The 18,403-nt window shown below is 45.6% G+C and overlaps 1 protein-coding gene across 1 annotated transcript; it reads right to left on the bottom strand.

Moving 5' to 3' along the window:
* Nucleotides 1–2,690: 2,690 nt before the first annotated feature.
* Nucleotides 2,691–3,852, bottom strand: LOC109945532 (uncharacterized). The gene is made up of 2 exons (XM_020551853.3): nt 3,534–3,852; nt 2,691–3,457 (listed from the first exon to the last, which is right to left on the bottom strand). The coding sequence occupies exons 1-2, from the start codon at nt 3,773–3,775 to the stop codon at nt 2,935–2,937; spliced, it is 765 nt and encodes a 254-aa protein (XP_020407442.1). The 5' UTR covers nt 3,776–3,852; the 3' UTR covers nt 2,691–2,934.
* Between the last annotated feature and the right edge of the window lie 14,551 nt (nt 3,853–18,403).

The following is an 18,403-nucleotide window of genomic DNA, read 5'->3' as shown; positions in this document are numbered from 1 at the left end:
ACAATTTGGAGTACTCTTTCCTTACATGACTAAGCATTGCATGGAACTGACGATACCTTTACTTATTATGCAGCTTGAAAAATTTAATTTCATTATTTGACGTCCACTTCAACTAACTGAGGTTCTAAATCCTTTTTCGCTTAAGTTCTTTGTTTTTATTAATCTGCTAAAGTGTACTGTCCATGTATGTTGTCTGTGCTTCCATGTTAGTTGTGCAAGTTTGTTTTTTATAAGAAACTAACATATGGACCAAGGCACGGATACTGTGTTGAAATACTTTACAGTGCATGAACATTTGAACCAACAATTCTTTGGTAACTGCCATGCACTGTTTGGTTTATTATTTTGCCACATTACTTTATTATATTGCAACCCACAGTTGTTTCCTATCTGACAAGAACACTTCAATTTCACAAAATAGTAACAACACTGCCCCTAATTTTTTTATGTACGCACCTTGTCTAGCCAAGGAGCAACTACTTGAGGATTCGAATCAAGATGAGCAGCCATGATGCCAAAGTGCTGCAAAACTTGGTCCTCAATCTTGCTTCCTCAGTGGAAAGTGGTGCTTTCAATATTAGGACGTTTTTAGAAGAGGCTTTCCGTCATTTGGGTGACGAGCATTACCTTCTGAATGCTCTACTTGCTATTCGAAAGGAGGTAGACCTGCTGGAGCAGGATGCACTGGAGAGCAAAGCAAGGTCTGACCCAGAGAAGGAGAGGATGGAGGAACAAATTAACCTTGCTGAGGCTGCGAAGACAGTGCCTAGACAATTCACTTCCACCCCCCCCTTCCTCACCAGAATTGTATGAGGCCAGTGACAATGACTCCTACGACTCGGACAGGTCCACTAGGTATAGCATTTGGAACCTGTAATAGTGGTACCTCGACCTTGGTCGTAGTGGTACTAATGCATCCAAATAAATTAGGAACTTCTGTGTTATGTCTGTGATGCATGCGTAACCGATGTAGGACTGCTTCAAGCTTATGTTCCTTTTGTAAGAACCTTATGTGGAATGCTTCATCCTTTTGTATGAAATTATGTGAAATGTTGCATCCTTCTGTTCATTTTCTGTGACCCTTATGTGCAATGAATTCAAGTTTGTATTTTATAGTCCAAGTTTGTTATCTGTTGTCCAACTTAATGTATTTATGTATTTCATTCCAGAATGGCTGAGAACAACACAAATACACCTTTTCAACCACTTGCTGCCAGCCCCAATTCAGGTAACCAAATCTTCCCCCCACCCCTGTGGGATCCTCAGATGTGGCAGGCCCAAGGTTTGGACCCAACACAGGCTTCTATTTTTAGTAATCCTACATCCCATATGACCAATCCTACCTGGTCCCAGGGACCTAATGACCCATCTCCATATACCTTTCGTAGTCCATGGAACCCATATTTTGGTATGATGAATCCTAGGGGTCCTCCTACACAAACATCTTTCGGTCAACCACAGCTGGTACCACCCATTCCATGTCCACAGGTTTCCACCCATGTTCCCAACCAGACTGACCCTATAAATTTTGAATCCGAAGCAGAACACAGTGTCCAGGAAGTTAACAGCCCTAGCAAACCTTCTGATACACCTAGGACATTTAGGAGGACAAAGGAACAGAACTTCAAACCTGATGAAGACTTGTTGCTTTGCAAAACATGGCTAGAGATTAGTAGTGACCCAGTTATTAGCACAGGGCAGAGGAAGGAGGGTTTGTGGGCTAGAATTGAGAAAAGGTACAATGAACTTAGAGGTGAGTTTCCTTTGAGACTGAATAGGGCTCTCAGCAGCAGGTGGGACAAAATAAGAGCTGAAACAGGCAAATTTGCTGGATTCTACGCTAGAGTCCTAAGGGAAAACCAGAGTGGCCTCACAGATAACGACAAGGTACAATGATATTCATTGTAATACGTTATGTATGTCAAGGTTTATGTCATCTTACTGTTATTCGTGCACTGACGTCTGGTTATAAATATTGTGTAGACTTCGAAAGCTGCAACTCTTTATGCAACATCACAGAAAAAGCCTTTTCATTTCATGCATTGCTGGACGCGCCTAAAATACGAACCCAAATGGGATGCCATGGTTCATGGAAGCCCCTGGAGAGGCAATGCGGGGACGGAGCCTTTCCGTAGTCTTACACCTACATGCTCTGTTAATGAAGTGGAATATGATGAAGGTGGTTCAAAAGGCAAGAGACCATTAAGACGTGACTCCGTGAAAGCATCAAGGAAGAAGTCAATGTCCAGTTCATCCCAGTCTACTGACTACCTTTCAAGAATCCATGACATTCAAGTAGCAAGATTGAAGCAAAGTGAAGAAAAATCAGACCTAAAACAACAGAACATTGAGTTCATGAAGGAAGTTGAACTCAAGAAGTTGGAGGTTCAATCCAAGGAAATAGAAGTTCAGGAAAAAAATTGATGATGGAATACAGGAAGCAAAAAGACGAAGAGCTCAACAAACTTTATGCTATGGACATGGATGCTTTACCAGAAGAGTTGAGAGCTGTTTACATCGCAAGGAGAAAAGGTTTAATCGACTATTTCATCAACAATCCAGTCTGAAGAGTACTAATTTATTTGATAAGGTGTTTCTCACCTTTGTATCGGCAAACCGTGGTCCTCTGTGTTTGGACATGTGTGATTTAAAGTGTTTGAACAATTGCTTAGTTGTTTGAGAACATCAGCTTGGTTTTTGAACATTGTTTATTTTCAGATTATTGATATTCATAATAAGGATTTTTCATACATGACTTCAAGTTTGGCAACATATGCAACTTATTTGTAGCAGAGGAATTACACATACAAATAAGCATGAGTTGTTAACTACCGACCAAGAAACCAGAAACGACTTGCAGTTGTGGTACTCATGATTTAGTTCATACTACAAATTAAACAACATTGTTGTACCACATATTATGGATAAAAGCCATCAACCCATGGACCCTCGACGAGCCCAAAGGTGTTCTATCAGGTTGTGCTGCAAAGACAAGTATGTGGCCTGACATGTGATGTCCTCGTCGGGATCGTTGGGTAACTCGGAGCGGATATGATTATTTAGCCACTCGTTGCGGACCTCAGGAATATTGTTACACGCTTCACGGGGGCCAGTCGGGCCAATGAAGTCCACATTAGCTGCACCGTCTCCTTCGTCCTCGACAATCATGTTGTGCATAATAATGCAAGCAGTCATCATCTCTGCGAGGTGATGACGATCCCAACCATAAGCAGGGCCACGTAGAACTGCCCACCTAGCCATAGTCTGTCCAATTTGTATGTACTCATCTACCGCATCGGTTGGTAACCCGTACGCAAGGATACGCAATGCAGCACAAACTTTTTGCAATGAACCAAGCCCTGCTAAACCAGTTGCATCACATCGAATAGTGAAGTATTCGTCTTCTCGCTGAACGGCACGAAGGATACGTAGGAACAAAGGACGATGCATCCGAAACCTATAAACGAAAACAAAGCAAAAATTAATAAAACGAACCTCCAAATGCAAGTAAAATCATTACTTAGGAAATTTACCTTCGACGAAAAACATGTGATGGATACACAGGATTAGGTCCGAAGTAGTGATGTTTGATGAGATTTTCTCCAGCAGCGTGGTCCCTATGGATAACTCGGCGAGGCAATGAGCAGCGCCTACGGCGCGTGCTCGTGTCTCCTAGTACAAGGTGGTCAATATGTTGGGAAAGGAACAAGTTATCTATCTCATCGTCGGAATCGTCGGATGACGAGGACAACACAAGGCTTTTCAATGACTCCATGACGAGCTAAACTACAAGTACGTACTACGGACTTGTGATGGAATGGCGGATGATACAGAAGAGACGAGTGTGTAGATGAGTGGAGCATGCCCCCAGGGTACCTTATTTATAGGTGGCTTCGGTGTGTGAAGGAAGCCAGGCAGTCGTGGCTTGCAGTACAAGCCAGTCGTGTCGTGCAAGCCACTCGTGTCGTGGACTAGAAGAATGAGAATTTCTATTTATAAAAAAACATAAAATTCGACCGTATTTATACTTACGTATTAATACTAATTATCAAGTTTGCTAATTAAATGTGGACCAAAATACGCCCGTGTACTGTGCAAAGAATAAATAAAAATAAAATTAATATTTGATGGTAGTTGAGTTAGTTGATGATGAAAGTATATAATATTGGTGTGGTGGGGTATAGAGGATTGTTATAGGGGGAACCGCTGTAGAGCGTGGAGATATAGGGGGAGAGAGATCGCTGACGTGACACATGGGTGGGATATAGGGGGACAAATTTAGAGGGAACCGCTGAAGACAGTCTCAGACTGCCCGCAGCGCCGCACGCTACCGCGCGCGCTCCCTTGTATGGCGGCTACAGCGAGCGCGCTAAAGCCCGCAGCGCAGCACGCTATCGCGCACTCCACCGCGCGGTACTCTTCTCTCTCCCCTCAGCTGCAGCGCGCGCTCTCTCCCCCTACCACTGTTCCTGTGGGCCCGCCTTCAATTAATAGTAGAAGAAAAATTGATAGTAGATAAAAAGTAGGTATAGAAAATGATATTTTATATTGTAGTGGGATATAGGGGGAGTATTTAGGGGAAACCACTGCGGGAGATGAAAAAGTAGGGGATACACTATTGATGATGTGACCCAGAAAAGTGATATAGGGGGAAAAATTTAGAGAGAACCGCTGCGGATAGCATCAACACGTAACAACGAGGAGCTACTTGTTCTGGCTAGTGGTTGTTGGCTGGCGGGCGGGGCTCCGGATCCTAGGCCGCCGCCTCGCCCTCGCGCTGCACAGCAGGCGTCAGCGTCACCGTGTGATGGGTGGCGCGGGACTGTACCACGCGTACGTGTGACGTGTCAACATGAAACACTCCAGTCACTGACATCTTCTGCCTCTCCTTTTGTACAGTACGTTTGTACTACCCACGCAAAGTGTCTGCTCACCAATTAGCTGTTGCGGCAGTCTGCCGAAAGTCGTATAAACTCTTACCGTTGGTGTTTATGTTTAGATCACCAAAGTCGGCTGTTAGATCACGAAAAGGTCGTGCGACTTGTGATGGAATGGCGGATGATACAGAAGAGACGAGTGTGTAGATGAGTGGAGCATGCCCCCAGGGTACCTTATTTATAGGTGGCTTCGGTGTGTGAAGGAAGCCAGGCAGTCGTGGCTTGCAGTACAAGCCAGTCGTGTCGTGCAAGCCACTCGTGTCGTGTACTAGAAGAATGAGAATTTCTATTTATAAAAAAACATAAAATTCGACCGTATTTATACTTACGTATTAATACTAATTATCAAGTTTGCTAATTAAATGTGGACCAAAATACGCCCGTGTACTGTGCAAAGAATAAATAAAAATAAAATTAATATTTGATGGTAGTTGAGTTAGTTGATGATGAAAGTATATAATATTGGTGTGGTGGGGTATAGATGATTGTTATAGGGGGAACCGCTGTAGAGCGTGGAGATATAGGGGGAGAGAGATCGCTGACGTGACACATGGGTGGGATATAGGGGGACAAATTTAGAGGGAACCGCTGAAGACAGTCTCAGACTGCCCGCAGCGCCGCACGCTACCGCGCGCGCTCCCTTGCATGGCGGCTACAGCGTGCGCGCTAAAGCCCGCAGCGCAGCACGCTATCGCGCACTCCACCGCGCGGTACTCTTCTCTCTCCCCTCAGCTGCAGCGCGCGCGCTCTCTCCCCCTACCACTGTTCCTGTGGGCCCGCCTTCAATTAATAGTAGAAGAAAAATTGATAGTAGATAAAAAGTAGGTATAGAAAATGATATTTTATATTGTAGTGGGATATAGGGGGAGTATTTAGGGGAAACCACTGCGGGAGATGAAAAAGTAGGGGATACACTATTGATGATGTGACCCAGAAAAGTGATATAGGGGGAAAAATTTAGAGAGAACCGCTGAGGATAGCCTCAACACGTAACAACGAGGAGCTACTTGTTCTGGCTAGTGGTTGTTGGCTGGCGGGCGGGGCTCCGGATCCTAGGCCGCCGCCTCGCCCTCGCGCTGCACAGCAGGCGTCAGCGTCACCGTGTGATGGGTGGCGCGGGACTGTACCACGCGTACGTGTGACGTGTCAACATGAAACACTCCAGTCACTGACATCTTCTGCCTCTCCTTTTGTACAGTACGTTTGTACTACCCACGCAAAGTGTCTGCTCACCAATTAGCTGTTGCGGCAGTCTGCCGAAAGTCGTATAAACTCTTACCGTTGGTGTTTATGTTTAGATCACCAAAGTCGGCTATTAGATCACGAAAAGGTCGTGCGATTCTCCCCTTGACATATAGGCCTGTTTGCTTCAGTTTTTTCTGACCAGCTTTTCCGAAAATCTAGTTGTGGAGAGAACCTGTCTGTGTAGAGAATCTGAGTATCATTAGGATTACGTGCGAAGAAAGATAAAGTTGTCCATGAGGCTCAGGATCTATAAAGTGACGGATTACTTGCGACGACTCAAACGAATTTTATAGAAGCTGGCTGAAAAACTGATTGTTTAGCAGTCCGTAGCAGCTTTTTGTGGCCAGAAGCTGCGAAAAGCCGAAACAAACAGGCACATAATGCTCTGCTGCTCAGTTTGTGATTGGTGGTTTTGCCATTATTAACAAGCTGCTCTAGTGCCCCCTGTTGTATTAGTAGTAATTTAATTAATATGGTGAAATCCCGTACAACTGAATTTAGGTTGTTAGATGCACCTACAAAGTGCGACAATAGGACTCACACTCACAAGAGCCAAGGCCTGTCTAGTCGCCACTTTTAAATCTCTACTCTATCATGGTCTAAATTTTTTTGACGTTTTAGACATGCCAAGAAACCATTAAGGGCCAGTTTAGAAACCCCATTTTTCAAGTGATTTTCATTTTCGAAAATTAGTTTATTTTTCCTTAGGAAAATAAAAATCTATTAAAAAATGAGGTTCCCAAACTAGCTCTAAAGGACACATATTTTCTGTTTTACCATTTGTGTGCTACTTGAAATCAGTAATGCCTCTAAGCTCGTACGGGTGTGACTGCGTTTTTAAAACCTCTGGTGTCTAGTTCGATGTTCGACCCCTGGCCATGCATCTTATTGGCTCTTTTGTGATATGGATAGCTAAAAGGTCATGTATTCTCATCTAAACTTTGAATGCATTAGGGTTCTTTTGGAAGGGCACAATTTCTAAGAAACTATTTTATAGATAGAAACTAGAGTGGTTCCAAACATACCAGTTCATGTCCTAGTTTAACTAGAGTGGTTCCAAACATACCAGTTCATGTCCTAGTTTATAGAAACTGGATTCCCAGTTTCTTAAAAACCGCTACTCTCCCCTAGCTAAAACTAGTTTTTGTTTGTTTAGTTACATCATGTCCTTGTTGGTTTTGTGGAATTTAAATCTATCGCCACCGTTTTTTAAAATAGAGGAAGGGTATGCTAGTAATTGTGTATAAAAAACTAGAAAGTGATTCCTCTGAGTTTCAAACACCTCCATTCATCTTTTTTCATAAACCAGTTTCTAGAAACTAGTTTTTTTAAACTGGTGTGCTTCCAACATGCCCTTAAACGTTAATAATTCTGGAACAAGAGAGAGTAACTCCTTTTAAGTGGGGATCATCTCCCTTCGTGCATCCCGAGCGCGCAGCGCCTGCACCCCGTGTGAGGCATGTATGCGGGCCGTCCTGCCCCCGCGCTTCTGCCCGACCCGCTGTGTCCAGTGCCCCTGTCACACTCGGTTTTAGAAGGCAAACTGAATGCAAACCATGTACGTGCCAGGATCAGCAATTCACGTAAACAGTAGTTACATAACTAGACATCATCACACAATGCTCAAATAATAGCATAAAAGAAGGTAATAGTCGATTACATCATGATGTCCGAGACATCCACATAGTCTTTAACAATTATCAAAGCGCGGAAAAGAAACGTAGATACAAACGGCCTACACAGGCAACCGACTGGGGGTTTGCCGCTAACCCACGCCTAGAACTCATCGTACTCTTGGAACTCCTGGAAGTCCTCCTCCACGACTTCATCTTCTCCTGAGCAGTGGTTGCAACGAGGACAACCTGGGGGGTTTGGTGTGTAAAGCAAGGGTGAGTACACATCAACATACTCAGCAATATGTCCCGTTTGGCTATAGTGGACTAGCTTTATGTGGGGGTTAAGTTAAGCAGTTGCTTTTAGTTGGTCATGTTATTATTACTAATAGAGAGCCAGGTTTTAGCATTAACCCAAGTTATTAACCCAAAAGTACCCTTTCCAAACGGAAAGAATACTAGAAACATTACCATAAGCATAATCAAACCATCATCCTTGCCATCACCTGTAAACCAAACATCTCTGATCAAAGTATCTCTAATCAATGAATCTCTAATCAAAGTAACTCTAATCAATGGAGCTCCCTTGGCTGCTCATAACCGCGAGCACGGCTGATATACCAGTTTCATAACACTCTGCAGAGGTTGCGCACTTTACCCACAAGCTGTGATTCCCTCTTGCCTCGGGCTGATCAAACCCTTAAACACTACCAAGGTGAATAGGCAGGGTTTCACTACGTAGCCTTTACAAAGATTCCCTGAGGCTGTAGTTGCCCGTTAGGTTTCCTAAATGTACCGCACTTATCCCCAAGGGGCAAACCAACCTTGGCAGAGCGAGCCGCATACACCGAGCCCCATTGACAGCACGACGGCGAAGAGAACTACACCTTAGTTCCTCTAATTATTCAGCTAAGGGCGTCCCATTCCACCCTCATGGTTGCACTGTTTTCCCAGGCGGTCATCCAACGAACCAATCCTTACGGAGAGGCACTCGAGAAATAGCTCGAGTCCCCTTAAATGTCACAGTATCATCATCATAATCAAAAGGGAAAACAACGTATCGTAGATAATCTCATCATGTTCATTGATTAATGTGAAGCACTAGCATGAAGCTAAACCAAAATAACCCAACCACAATAGGTAAACAAGGACAAGATAAATCAAAAGCTAGTCAATCCTTAAGTATAAATTGTATAAATACGGGGAGTGAATTATAAGAATGAGTAGGACATAGATGGGTCAAGGGACACTTGCCTTCACCAACCGGCTGCTGCTCAGGGTCTTCACCTGCAACTCCTTCGGACTCCACCAACTGACCGTTATCTATACGAGTCCAAACATACATTCCACAAATTTAATACAAAAGAACAGTACACCATACAATAAAATATCATAAATAAATAGATGCTCGGCGCAGGGCTCACACCTATGACTAAGCAAGAAAGAGAAAGTAACGGTCGAGGCTACGATCGAAGAGCGATCACGTTACGCGATAATAAATCAAAGCACTCGTCTAAACAGAATAGTATTAATTTGGCCATCGCGCTATGCATAGGATAAAATCATGTTACATGTTAAATCATTATAAACGGACCAAAGTAAATTTAAAAAGGATGGTCGTGCGGTGAAACGCACGACACAACACTTAGACTGAATTAAGAATAAAACGACTCATCGCGCGACGGAGCGCGCCACGAGACACTCAAACTAATTATGAAAATAATGTCAAGCGTCACGTGACGAAGCGCACGACGGCATACGTCATCCAAACTGAATTTTAAAAAGTAATATCACACGACTGGATGCGCGACGCCACACATTAAATAATCTGAAATTAAAATGGATCGTCGCGTGATGAAGCGCGCGACGCAGCATGTTAATTAAACAAAGTTTAAAATTAATTAAAAACCATAAAACAATCCCCACGCGCGCGGGAACACGTTGCGCGTGCCGGGGGCGCGCGAAACCGCGTCGGGGACAGGACGGGCGCCACGGGGGAGGGGCCGAGCAGGGGGCCGCTGCCGGGGCTGAGTAGGGGAGGGGCACCGTCAGGGCCGCGCGGGGGTGCGTGGGGGCTGGGCAGGGACGCCGCCGGGGGGCGCGTAGGGGCGCGCCGGGACAGGGGAGCAGGGGCACGCGGGGGGCCGCGCAGGGGCGCCGACTGGGGGCCGCGAGGGGCGCGCACGGGGAGCCGCCAGGGGTCGCGCAGGAGACGCGAACAGATGGAGAAGGAAGGGGAGGGGAAGGGAGAGAGAGGGGAGCGGAGCTCACCTCGGGGTCAAAATCCGGCGATCACTGTCTCCAAAACCTAGGGTACAACGGGGAAGAGGGAGAGGTGGAGGAGAGGAAGTTGCTGCGCGGGAAAAATTGAATGAGCGGAAAAAGGAGAGAAGGGAGGGGGGTGCGTGAATGGGGAGGGGCAGGGGCGCCAGGGGCGCGCGGGCCAGGGCCGGGCTGGGCCGCACCACGGGACAAAAACCCACGACGCCCACAACCACAGATTGGAATCCAATCGCGAAACGAAATCCAAAACAAGACTAGGCAAACACACGATTAAACACAACATCAGGCAAAAGAAATATGATTCGACATGATGCAACACCCATGACAACTTAAGTTTGTGTTTACACGCAACACGGACACCAGTCGCTATACTGCTTTGAAATTGGGAAGAAGGAGCGAAACGAGAAGAGAAAAGAGAGTTACGCCTGAATTTGGTGAGTATTAAAGAAGAAAAAATTCTACCCCCCAAATTTAGGGCGTTACAAACCTATCCCCCTTAAAAGAATCTCGCCCTCGAGATTCAAGGTTGGCCAGCAAAGAATTCGGGATACTTGACCATCAGATCATCTTCACGCTCCGAGGTTGCTTCTTCCTCAGAGTGGTGACCCCATCTGACTTTGCACATTCTGATGGTTTTCCTCCAGGTGACCCTGTCTGCAGTCTCAAAAATCTGCACTGGCTTCTCTATGTAGGTCAAGTCTTCTTGGACTTCCAGACCTTCCACTGGCAACTGGTCCTCTGGCACACGCAGACACTTCTTTGTAACGCCCCGAATTAGAGAGTTGAATTTTTCTTTCTCCAACATTCACCAAATTCGGGCGTTACCTTTCCTCTTTATTTTTCTTCTCACTATGCCTTGTTCTTTTTCAAATATTCTAGCGAGATTTAGCTCGAGATCTCGTGTAAGTAAAACTCTAGGGTTAAATCTTTTGGATTGTTGCACCATGCCGGTCCATGCATCTATTTTGTTCGTTGAATGAATTTGTGAAAGCATGCATTTGAAAATAGATTAAAACGGAAAATTAGGAGAAGAATAAGAAAGGGAAATTTCTCTCTCGCCCCCTTTGGGCCGCCTTCTAGCCACGGCCCAGCCGGTGCCCCTCCCCGCCGTGGGCCCCGCGCGGCCCAGCCATGCGCGCAGCCCAGCCGCCCACTCCCCCGCGTCCTCCACGCGCTGCGCGCGTGGGCGTAACCGCCGCCGCCCCTGGTGGGGCCCACCCGTCAGCCCCACCCCCTCCTCAAACCTCTCTCTCTCTCCCCTACTCTGCGCACGTCTCTCTCTCTCCCTCGATGCCGCTCGCCCTCGACCCCGCATGGTAAGCCCCTCCCTCCTCTCTCCTCCCCCTTCCTTCCCTTCCCCGGCCATGGCGCCGTCCGGCCCGGCCCCAGCGCGGCTTCCCCTACTCGGCCTCAGCCCCGTCCCGGCCTTGGCGCGGCCCTGCCCCGGTGCCCCTCGGCGCCCCCGGCTCCCTCTCCCTCGCGCTCGTCCCGGCGGGGCCCCATTTGCCTCGGCGCGCGGTCATGGCGCGCGGCGAGGCTCCTCGCTCGGCGTCCCATCCCCCTTGGCGTCCCACCCCCCGCCCCGGTGCAGCCCTGCCCCGGTGCGGCTCCCTCCCGCCCGGCTCGCCCACCCCTGTTCGCGGCGCGGCGTGTCCGCCCCGCCCCGTCATGCCCCTGCGCAGCCTCGCCCGGCACGTCCCTGGTGCGCGGCCAAGGCGGCCCGGCTCCCTGCGCCTGTGGCCACGGCGTGCCCATGGCTCATCCCTCTCCTTGCGCGCGGTCCCGCCCCCTGCGCGGCGCCTTGCCCCGTCTCGGCACGGTGTGGTGCCCCTGCGCAGCGCGGCCCCGGCTCGGTGTGGCTTCGGCTCGCACGGCCGCGGTGCCCCTGCGTGGCGCGGCCCCCTGCCTGCGGCTTGGCCCCGGCTTGTGCGCGACTCGTTCACGGCGCGTCAGCGCGGCCTTGCGCGCGCGCGTGCTCGCGTGGTGTGCGCAGCCGTGCCCTCGGCGCGACGCGTAGCGCCCTGTCGCGTTCGAGACGTGCCCGTCTACCCCTAGACGTGCCCATCTACCCCCAGGCACCCGTCTACCACCCCTCCCTTGTGTATTTTATGCACGTTGATCATGTTATTTATGTTAATGAAAAGGAACTCTACTCAGAAATTGATTACGTTAGTTATCTCATGTAGTTAATCATTGACTTTGTTTAATGTCGACTAATTGGAAATAGTTATAACTCTATTAGTGCATGTGATTAATACTTGTTAGTATGACTAGGTAGAACTAGATGAAGTAATGATTAATTATACACCTACCCGTAATACGCTTCGATTATAACTTTAACCACTGTGATACCTTCCTTCTTCTCTTTCTAGTAATTGCGAATGCAAAATCGTATGTCATATTTTATGCATATTTGACTTATTTGCTCTCTTGGATGTTGTACTGTTTATTTCCTAATTCAAATGGATGGATGCTCGCATAGATAACGGTCTGGTTGAGGAGTCTGAAGAGCTCGCAGGAGAAGCCCCTGAGAAACAGCTGGTTGGTGGAGGCAAGTGTCCCTTGACCCATCTATGTCCTATACAATTCTATAATTCACTTTCCGCATTTACACATTTTATACCTGTTGGGGACTTGTTCTCAAATGCTATGAGTTAAGAACAATGCAACACAAAATGTTAAATGTTAATGCCCTTCGTCTGTCAAAACATTATTTCCCTTAGGATATAATGATCTTCAGACGAAGGTCATGAAGGGCATACCTTCATCATTGCAGTATATGTTAAAATAGAAGAAGAAACATATGACATATGAGAAACAACACAAATAATTAAATATTATTCATTCTTCATTATATAATCATGGAAAGATAAGAACTATATTGAATTACAAAAGGTACCTTCGACTTGATAGAAGGCTAGAAAGTACAAATGTGACGCAAAAGAGAGTACAAGTCCGCGTGAACAGTACGGGGGTACTGTTCATCTATTTATAGGCACAGGACGCAGCCTATGAGAAATTACAATCATGCCCTTTACATTTATTATTGACTTGTAGATAAATCTATGAGGACTAAACAACCCTTTCCCCTTCAAGTCGGTCCCCTTTTCTGCGATTGAGCCGAAGCTCCCTTGAGTGTGGCTTCGGAGCAGCGGCAACCTTCGTCATGACCATGCTCCTCCCGTCGTGTATGCTTTTACCCTGAGTCCGAAGGTACTTGTCCATAAGCTATACTTGGAAGACGTTGTTAAATTACGTTTTTGAGGACCTTCGGAGGATGAAGGCGCCCCAACAGTAGCCCCTCGCAGTATTAATTTGTTTAGGTTAACGAATTCAGACTGCGACATGGATGAAGGCCTTAAGCCGAAGGTCCAAAAACACCTTCCCTTTGCTAGAATAGCAACAGTCAATGACAGGCGGGACCCTCCAATTTAGAGCGCGCCGAGCGTATAAATAAGAACTCACCCTGGCCAGATTTGGTACACTGTTTGTGCCACTTGCTTTGTTTGCTCAATTTTATAGCTCTTGCTCACCAACGCTTGCTTAGTTTCTCAGACTTCCTAAGATTCGGTTTTAAGGACACATTTTCGTCATTTCCGAAGAAAAGATGTCTCAAGACAAGAAAGTTGCTGCTGAGACGAAGCTCACTGAAGAGGAGAAGCTCTTTGAGCAGAAGAAGGCTGCTAATCCTTATATAGCTGGGTTTATCGAGTCAATGGAGAAGACAAATATAGAGAAGATTACCAAGGAAATCTTGGAAGGCCTGTCTGAAGACACTGGTGACAGTGACAGTTATGATGCAGAGAGTGTGTAAACCCAAATTCTAGATTTCGAATAGAGAGAACAAATCTGAGCAAATTACCCTTGATAAATAATTAAACTTTATAATTCACCCTTTTTAAAGGTAAATGATCATAATAAAATAACAATAGTTAAAATAAATCCTAATAAAGAGTAGACATTGGAAAATGTTCCTATCAAAACAAAGGGAGATTTTTTTTGAATATACCTTTAATCCAACTTAACGCTCAAAATAATAATGTGGTGTGTGTACTTCATGTGGAAAACCTAGCCTAAATAAAATAACTGAATAAATAAATATTATGTAGAAATTGTGCATCATGTGGAGTTTTTCTTGTGCATAAATTTGAAATTTAGAATTTAAACATGGTTTGAATTGGATTTGAAATAAGAAATAAAAATAGAAATAGAAAAGAAAAAGGATGGAACAAACCTGATGCTGGACCGAAGTCACCTAGTCAGCCCAGTCTGCCACACCCCCTCGGCCCAATACCGTTTCCCACCGCGCAGCCCGTTTGCCCCAGCCCACTACCTGTCGCGCGCGCCGCGCTGCTGACCAGTGGGGCCGCCTCGCCAGGCGCTCCCCTGCTCATTAGCCCCACGCCGCGTGGAGTCAGTGTGCTCCAACCCAATGACCAGTGGGGCCGCAAGGTCAGCTCCTCCTTCTCTGTTGCGTCGTTCGTAACAGAAGCGCGCGTACCTCGCGTTCCTCCAACTAATTTCCCCCCAAATCGGTGCTCATTTCGGAATCCGATCCATCGCCGTGCTATAAAGGTTGAGCCGCCCCTTGGACCCCCCATGCCGTGCCGGGATTTGATGGGGACACCAGTACAGAGTGGAGCGGGGCGAGAGAAGATCCTGGCCGCCGCATGGGCATCTCACCGGCGGCGCGGCTCTAGGATTGGCATGCGGTTAGGGCGGGTCTTTGGAATTGGACCCATGTGCCTCATCATGCCGCTCGGAATACCGTCATGGCCTCATCGTGGATGGAGCTCTTGGAATCGCTTGCCATGGATACGTTGTCGCCGCGGATCCGCCTGTTTCTGTGGCCAGGCTGCTATGTCAGTGACCAACACCGGTATGTGACTTCTACGAGTTCGTGAAACATTGCTAGAGGCCCGGGTCGATTCGGTTGGGGGAGGACGCGCCGGGTCGCCGGACCTCTACGTGCCGGTGAACTATGCCACCCTGGCGCTCCACTTTTGATCGCTCGGATGTAGGGAGAAAGAAGAAAGGGCTCTGGCCGTTGATTCTCTAACCAGCGGCCAGGATTGGTCGGGTTAACAGTTCGGCTGGGTAGATTAGGGCCATAGATCATAGATCGTGGGGCTGTGAGAGAATCACGTTTCATTAAATTTGGTCCATCGGATCTAATCCAACGGCTCCGGTGTGCCGATACCCCTTCGACTGGAGAAGTATGCAAAAGAGTCCTCAGTTTCTTAGATAATCAACCCGCAGTCCACACTGTGGGAGTTCTGAGTCTTGGTGTCGTTTGCGCAGAACCCCCTGGGTTTCTGTTAAATAGTGGCCGCAGTCCAAGTAACTCAGAAATCTATTAAATTTAATACAGAAATTCTTTTTAATGCAAAATAATGTCCCAAACTTAGGAAATTCATAACTTGATGAATTTAGCTCCAAATTGATTCATTCCAGTGGCATTAATTTTGTTTAAGTATTGTTTATTACCTAGTACCTTTGTCTAACCATGAAACTTGATTTAAAATTATTCACATGAATAACTCTGTTCTAGGTATTAAATAACTTCAGAAATTTCTAACTTAATAACCGTAGCTCCGAATTTAGTGGTTCTTGTTTCTACGATCTCGTAGCAACGCGTAGAATTTTATTATGCAGTTGTTCTTATGTTTGATGTAATGTTGATTTTGCCTATACCATGTTTGTTGTATTGCTACGACTAGCGGGAGGTTACGAGTCACCTGAAGATCATCCTGGTACCTGGAATCTCAAGTCCCAGGCAAGTTGTGCCCTTGATCACTTCTTTTACCCACTCATGTTCTAATTAATCATAATGATCTGCATAGGTTAATTTTGATGGGACCTAATAGGTTACCCTAGTTTGTCTATCTTTATGCCTTGTTTACCACTGAACTTTTTGGGTAGTACTTGCTAGTGCTATATGTGGTTTTGGGCATTGAGATACACATTATTCATGATTATACTTTTGTTATCCGTTGTTATTTACTGTTCATGATAAGATCATTATGTTAATTGCAACATGGAGCGACCACCTGGGAAAACAGTGCTACCACAAGGGTTTATGGACGCCCTTGGCTGATTAATTAGGAAAGCTAGTGGAGGACTACCTTACCCGAAAGGGGCAAGGGCAGTAGGGGAGTGATCAGTGTAGGGAGGTCCTTGGTTGATTTTGCTGCGATGGCGGTCAGGCAAGGGATCACTGCATTGGAGCTTCCTATAAACTGTAGCGGGTTTTCTGAAGCTAGTGGAACTTTGTAAAGGCCTCGTAGTGTTACCCTGCCTCGCCTCCTCGGTAGAGGTGTATGGGAAGTCACGATCCCTTAGCAGATGGGTGACATGACTTGTGGGTAAAGATGTGCAACCTCTGCAGAGTGTAAAACTGGTATACTAGCCGTGCTCACGGTCATGAGCAGCTCGGACCCTCACATGATTAAATTATGGAACTAAATTCAATTTGTCATATGCATTGCATCGCAGGTGAGGTTGTTACTTTTGTTCTACTACTTAATTGGGTTGGTATTTACTTATACTTAGTAATTGCTAATAAAATTTTGAACAACTTTAAAAGCAATGCTCAGCTCTAACCATCCTCTTTGGTAAGCCTCACACTTCACGTGAGCTCCCACCTTTGGCGAGTTCATTCACATTATTCCCCACAACTTGTTGAGCGATGAACGTATGTGAGCTCACTCTTGCTGTCTCACCCCCCCACAGGTCAAGAACAGGTACCACAGGATGAGGCGCATGGAGGATGCTGTGACGAGTTCATGAGAGGTCTAGGCCGTCGTCTCCCAGTCAACTTTGGGTTGCTGGACCGTTGTCTCCTTATAATGTAATTATTTATTTTGTATAGAACTCCTATTATTTAGTAAATATGTGACATTTGATCCTATGTCATGATTCATCATATGTGAGACTTGGTCCCAGCACACCTGGTGATTATGTTCGCGCCCGGGCTTTGGACCCCTGAAACCCGGGTGTGACAGAAGTGGTACCAGAGGAATGTTGACTGTAGGACGAAACCTTGATAGAAACAAACAAAACCCTTACCTACTTCACTTACTCTGATTCTTTCTATACTTATCTTGATCCTGTCTCACCTTCTACTGTTCTACTCTGATTAACCTCACCTTTGCTACTCTGATTCTTATCTAAACTTTTCTTAATCTTGTCTCATCTATTTCCGCTTCACTCTGATTATTCTTACCTTTTCTTTCTAAATACAAATGTGGATTTCACACTTTGAAATCATGTGCCTAAAGTGACTTTAGGAATAGGAGACCTACACTTAGGAACAAAATCAAAACTATTTTTGTCAATATTTATATGCTTGAATGTTTGTTCTTGTGATACATGTCTGATTTGGATTTTTGATTGAGTGTGATGAGTTATGGAGTAATGTCCACAATTGCATCTGCATACACACATAGGTATAAAAATATATATTTATAAAATAACTAGACAACATAGATTATCCCCATTGGAATACATCTAGCTTAAGAGATTTATCTTATCCTAAAAGATCCCATTCTAACCATTTCATCTTATCTTAGAAGATTGTCTCTTATCCTAATAGATTCATCTCATCATGAAAGATTCGTTTTATCCTAACCACTATATTTATCTGATCCTAAAGTAACCACTAGGATCTAATCCAAAATGATGAGATCTTAACTAGTTTAATCTAGTCGTACCAACCTAATCTAGATTCTATCTAATCTATTATGATCTAATCTTGAGTAAGTTACTTAATGCTGGTACAAAGAATAAAGCCATACTCCAAATCCACTTAAGCTTAAACTGGTGACCTAGATCAACTCGGCCATACCCAACAACTTGACCTACATAATAGGTTACATAACCTATCCCACCCATCTAGAAGCAAACAACCAAACCAGATTCTGACTAATCTCATTTAACTCGTAGCCATCTACCAAACTAGCTACTCAACCTACTAACGTGTTACCTACAGATCTATCTTAACCTCTTGTCCCTAATCTGGATGAAGACTCGAAAAGAAGGAGATCAAACTCGTTGAAAGAATAATAAGAGTCAAGCCATACCTTCATAGGAATCAAGATCCACAATCTTGGATGGAGTCTTTTCTTACCCACTACTTCTTACACAAACCTATCTATGCTTTAAAGACATCTTTTATCATACCTAATAAAGTGGCTATACATATATATACCCATGTTTTCATAACCACTTTCTAAATAACATGGCACTTCTTAGAAGTTAATGCTAAACTATAAGTAAAGTTTTTTTTACATCCCTGTCCTTACAAATCTCGAGGACGAGATTTCT

This window comes from Zea mays, chromosome 4, assembly GCF_902167145.1.
Source record: "Zea mays cultivar B73 chromosome 4, Zm-B73-REFERENCE-NAM-5.0, whole genome shotgun sequence".
Lineage (NCBI taxonomy): Eukaryota > Viridiplantae > Streptophyta > Magnoliopsida > Poales > Poaceae > Zea > Zea mays.
The sequence above is the reverse complement of the archived record's forward strand: the minus strand, read 5'-3'. Positions and strand labels throughout refer to the sequence as shown.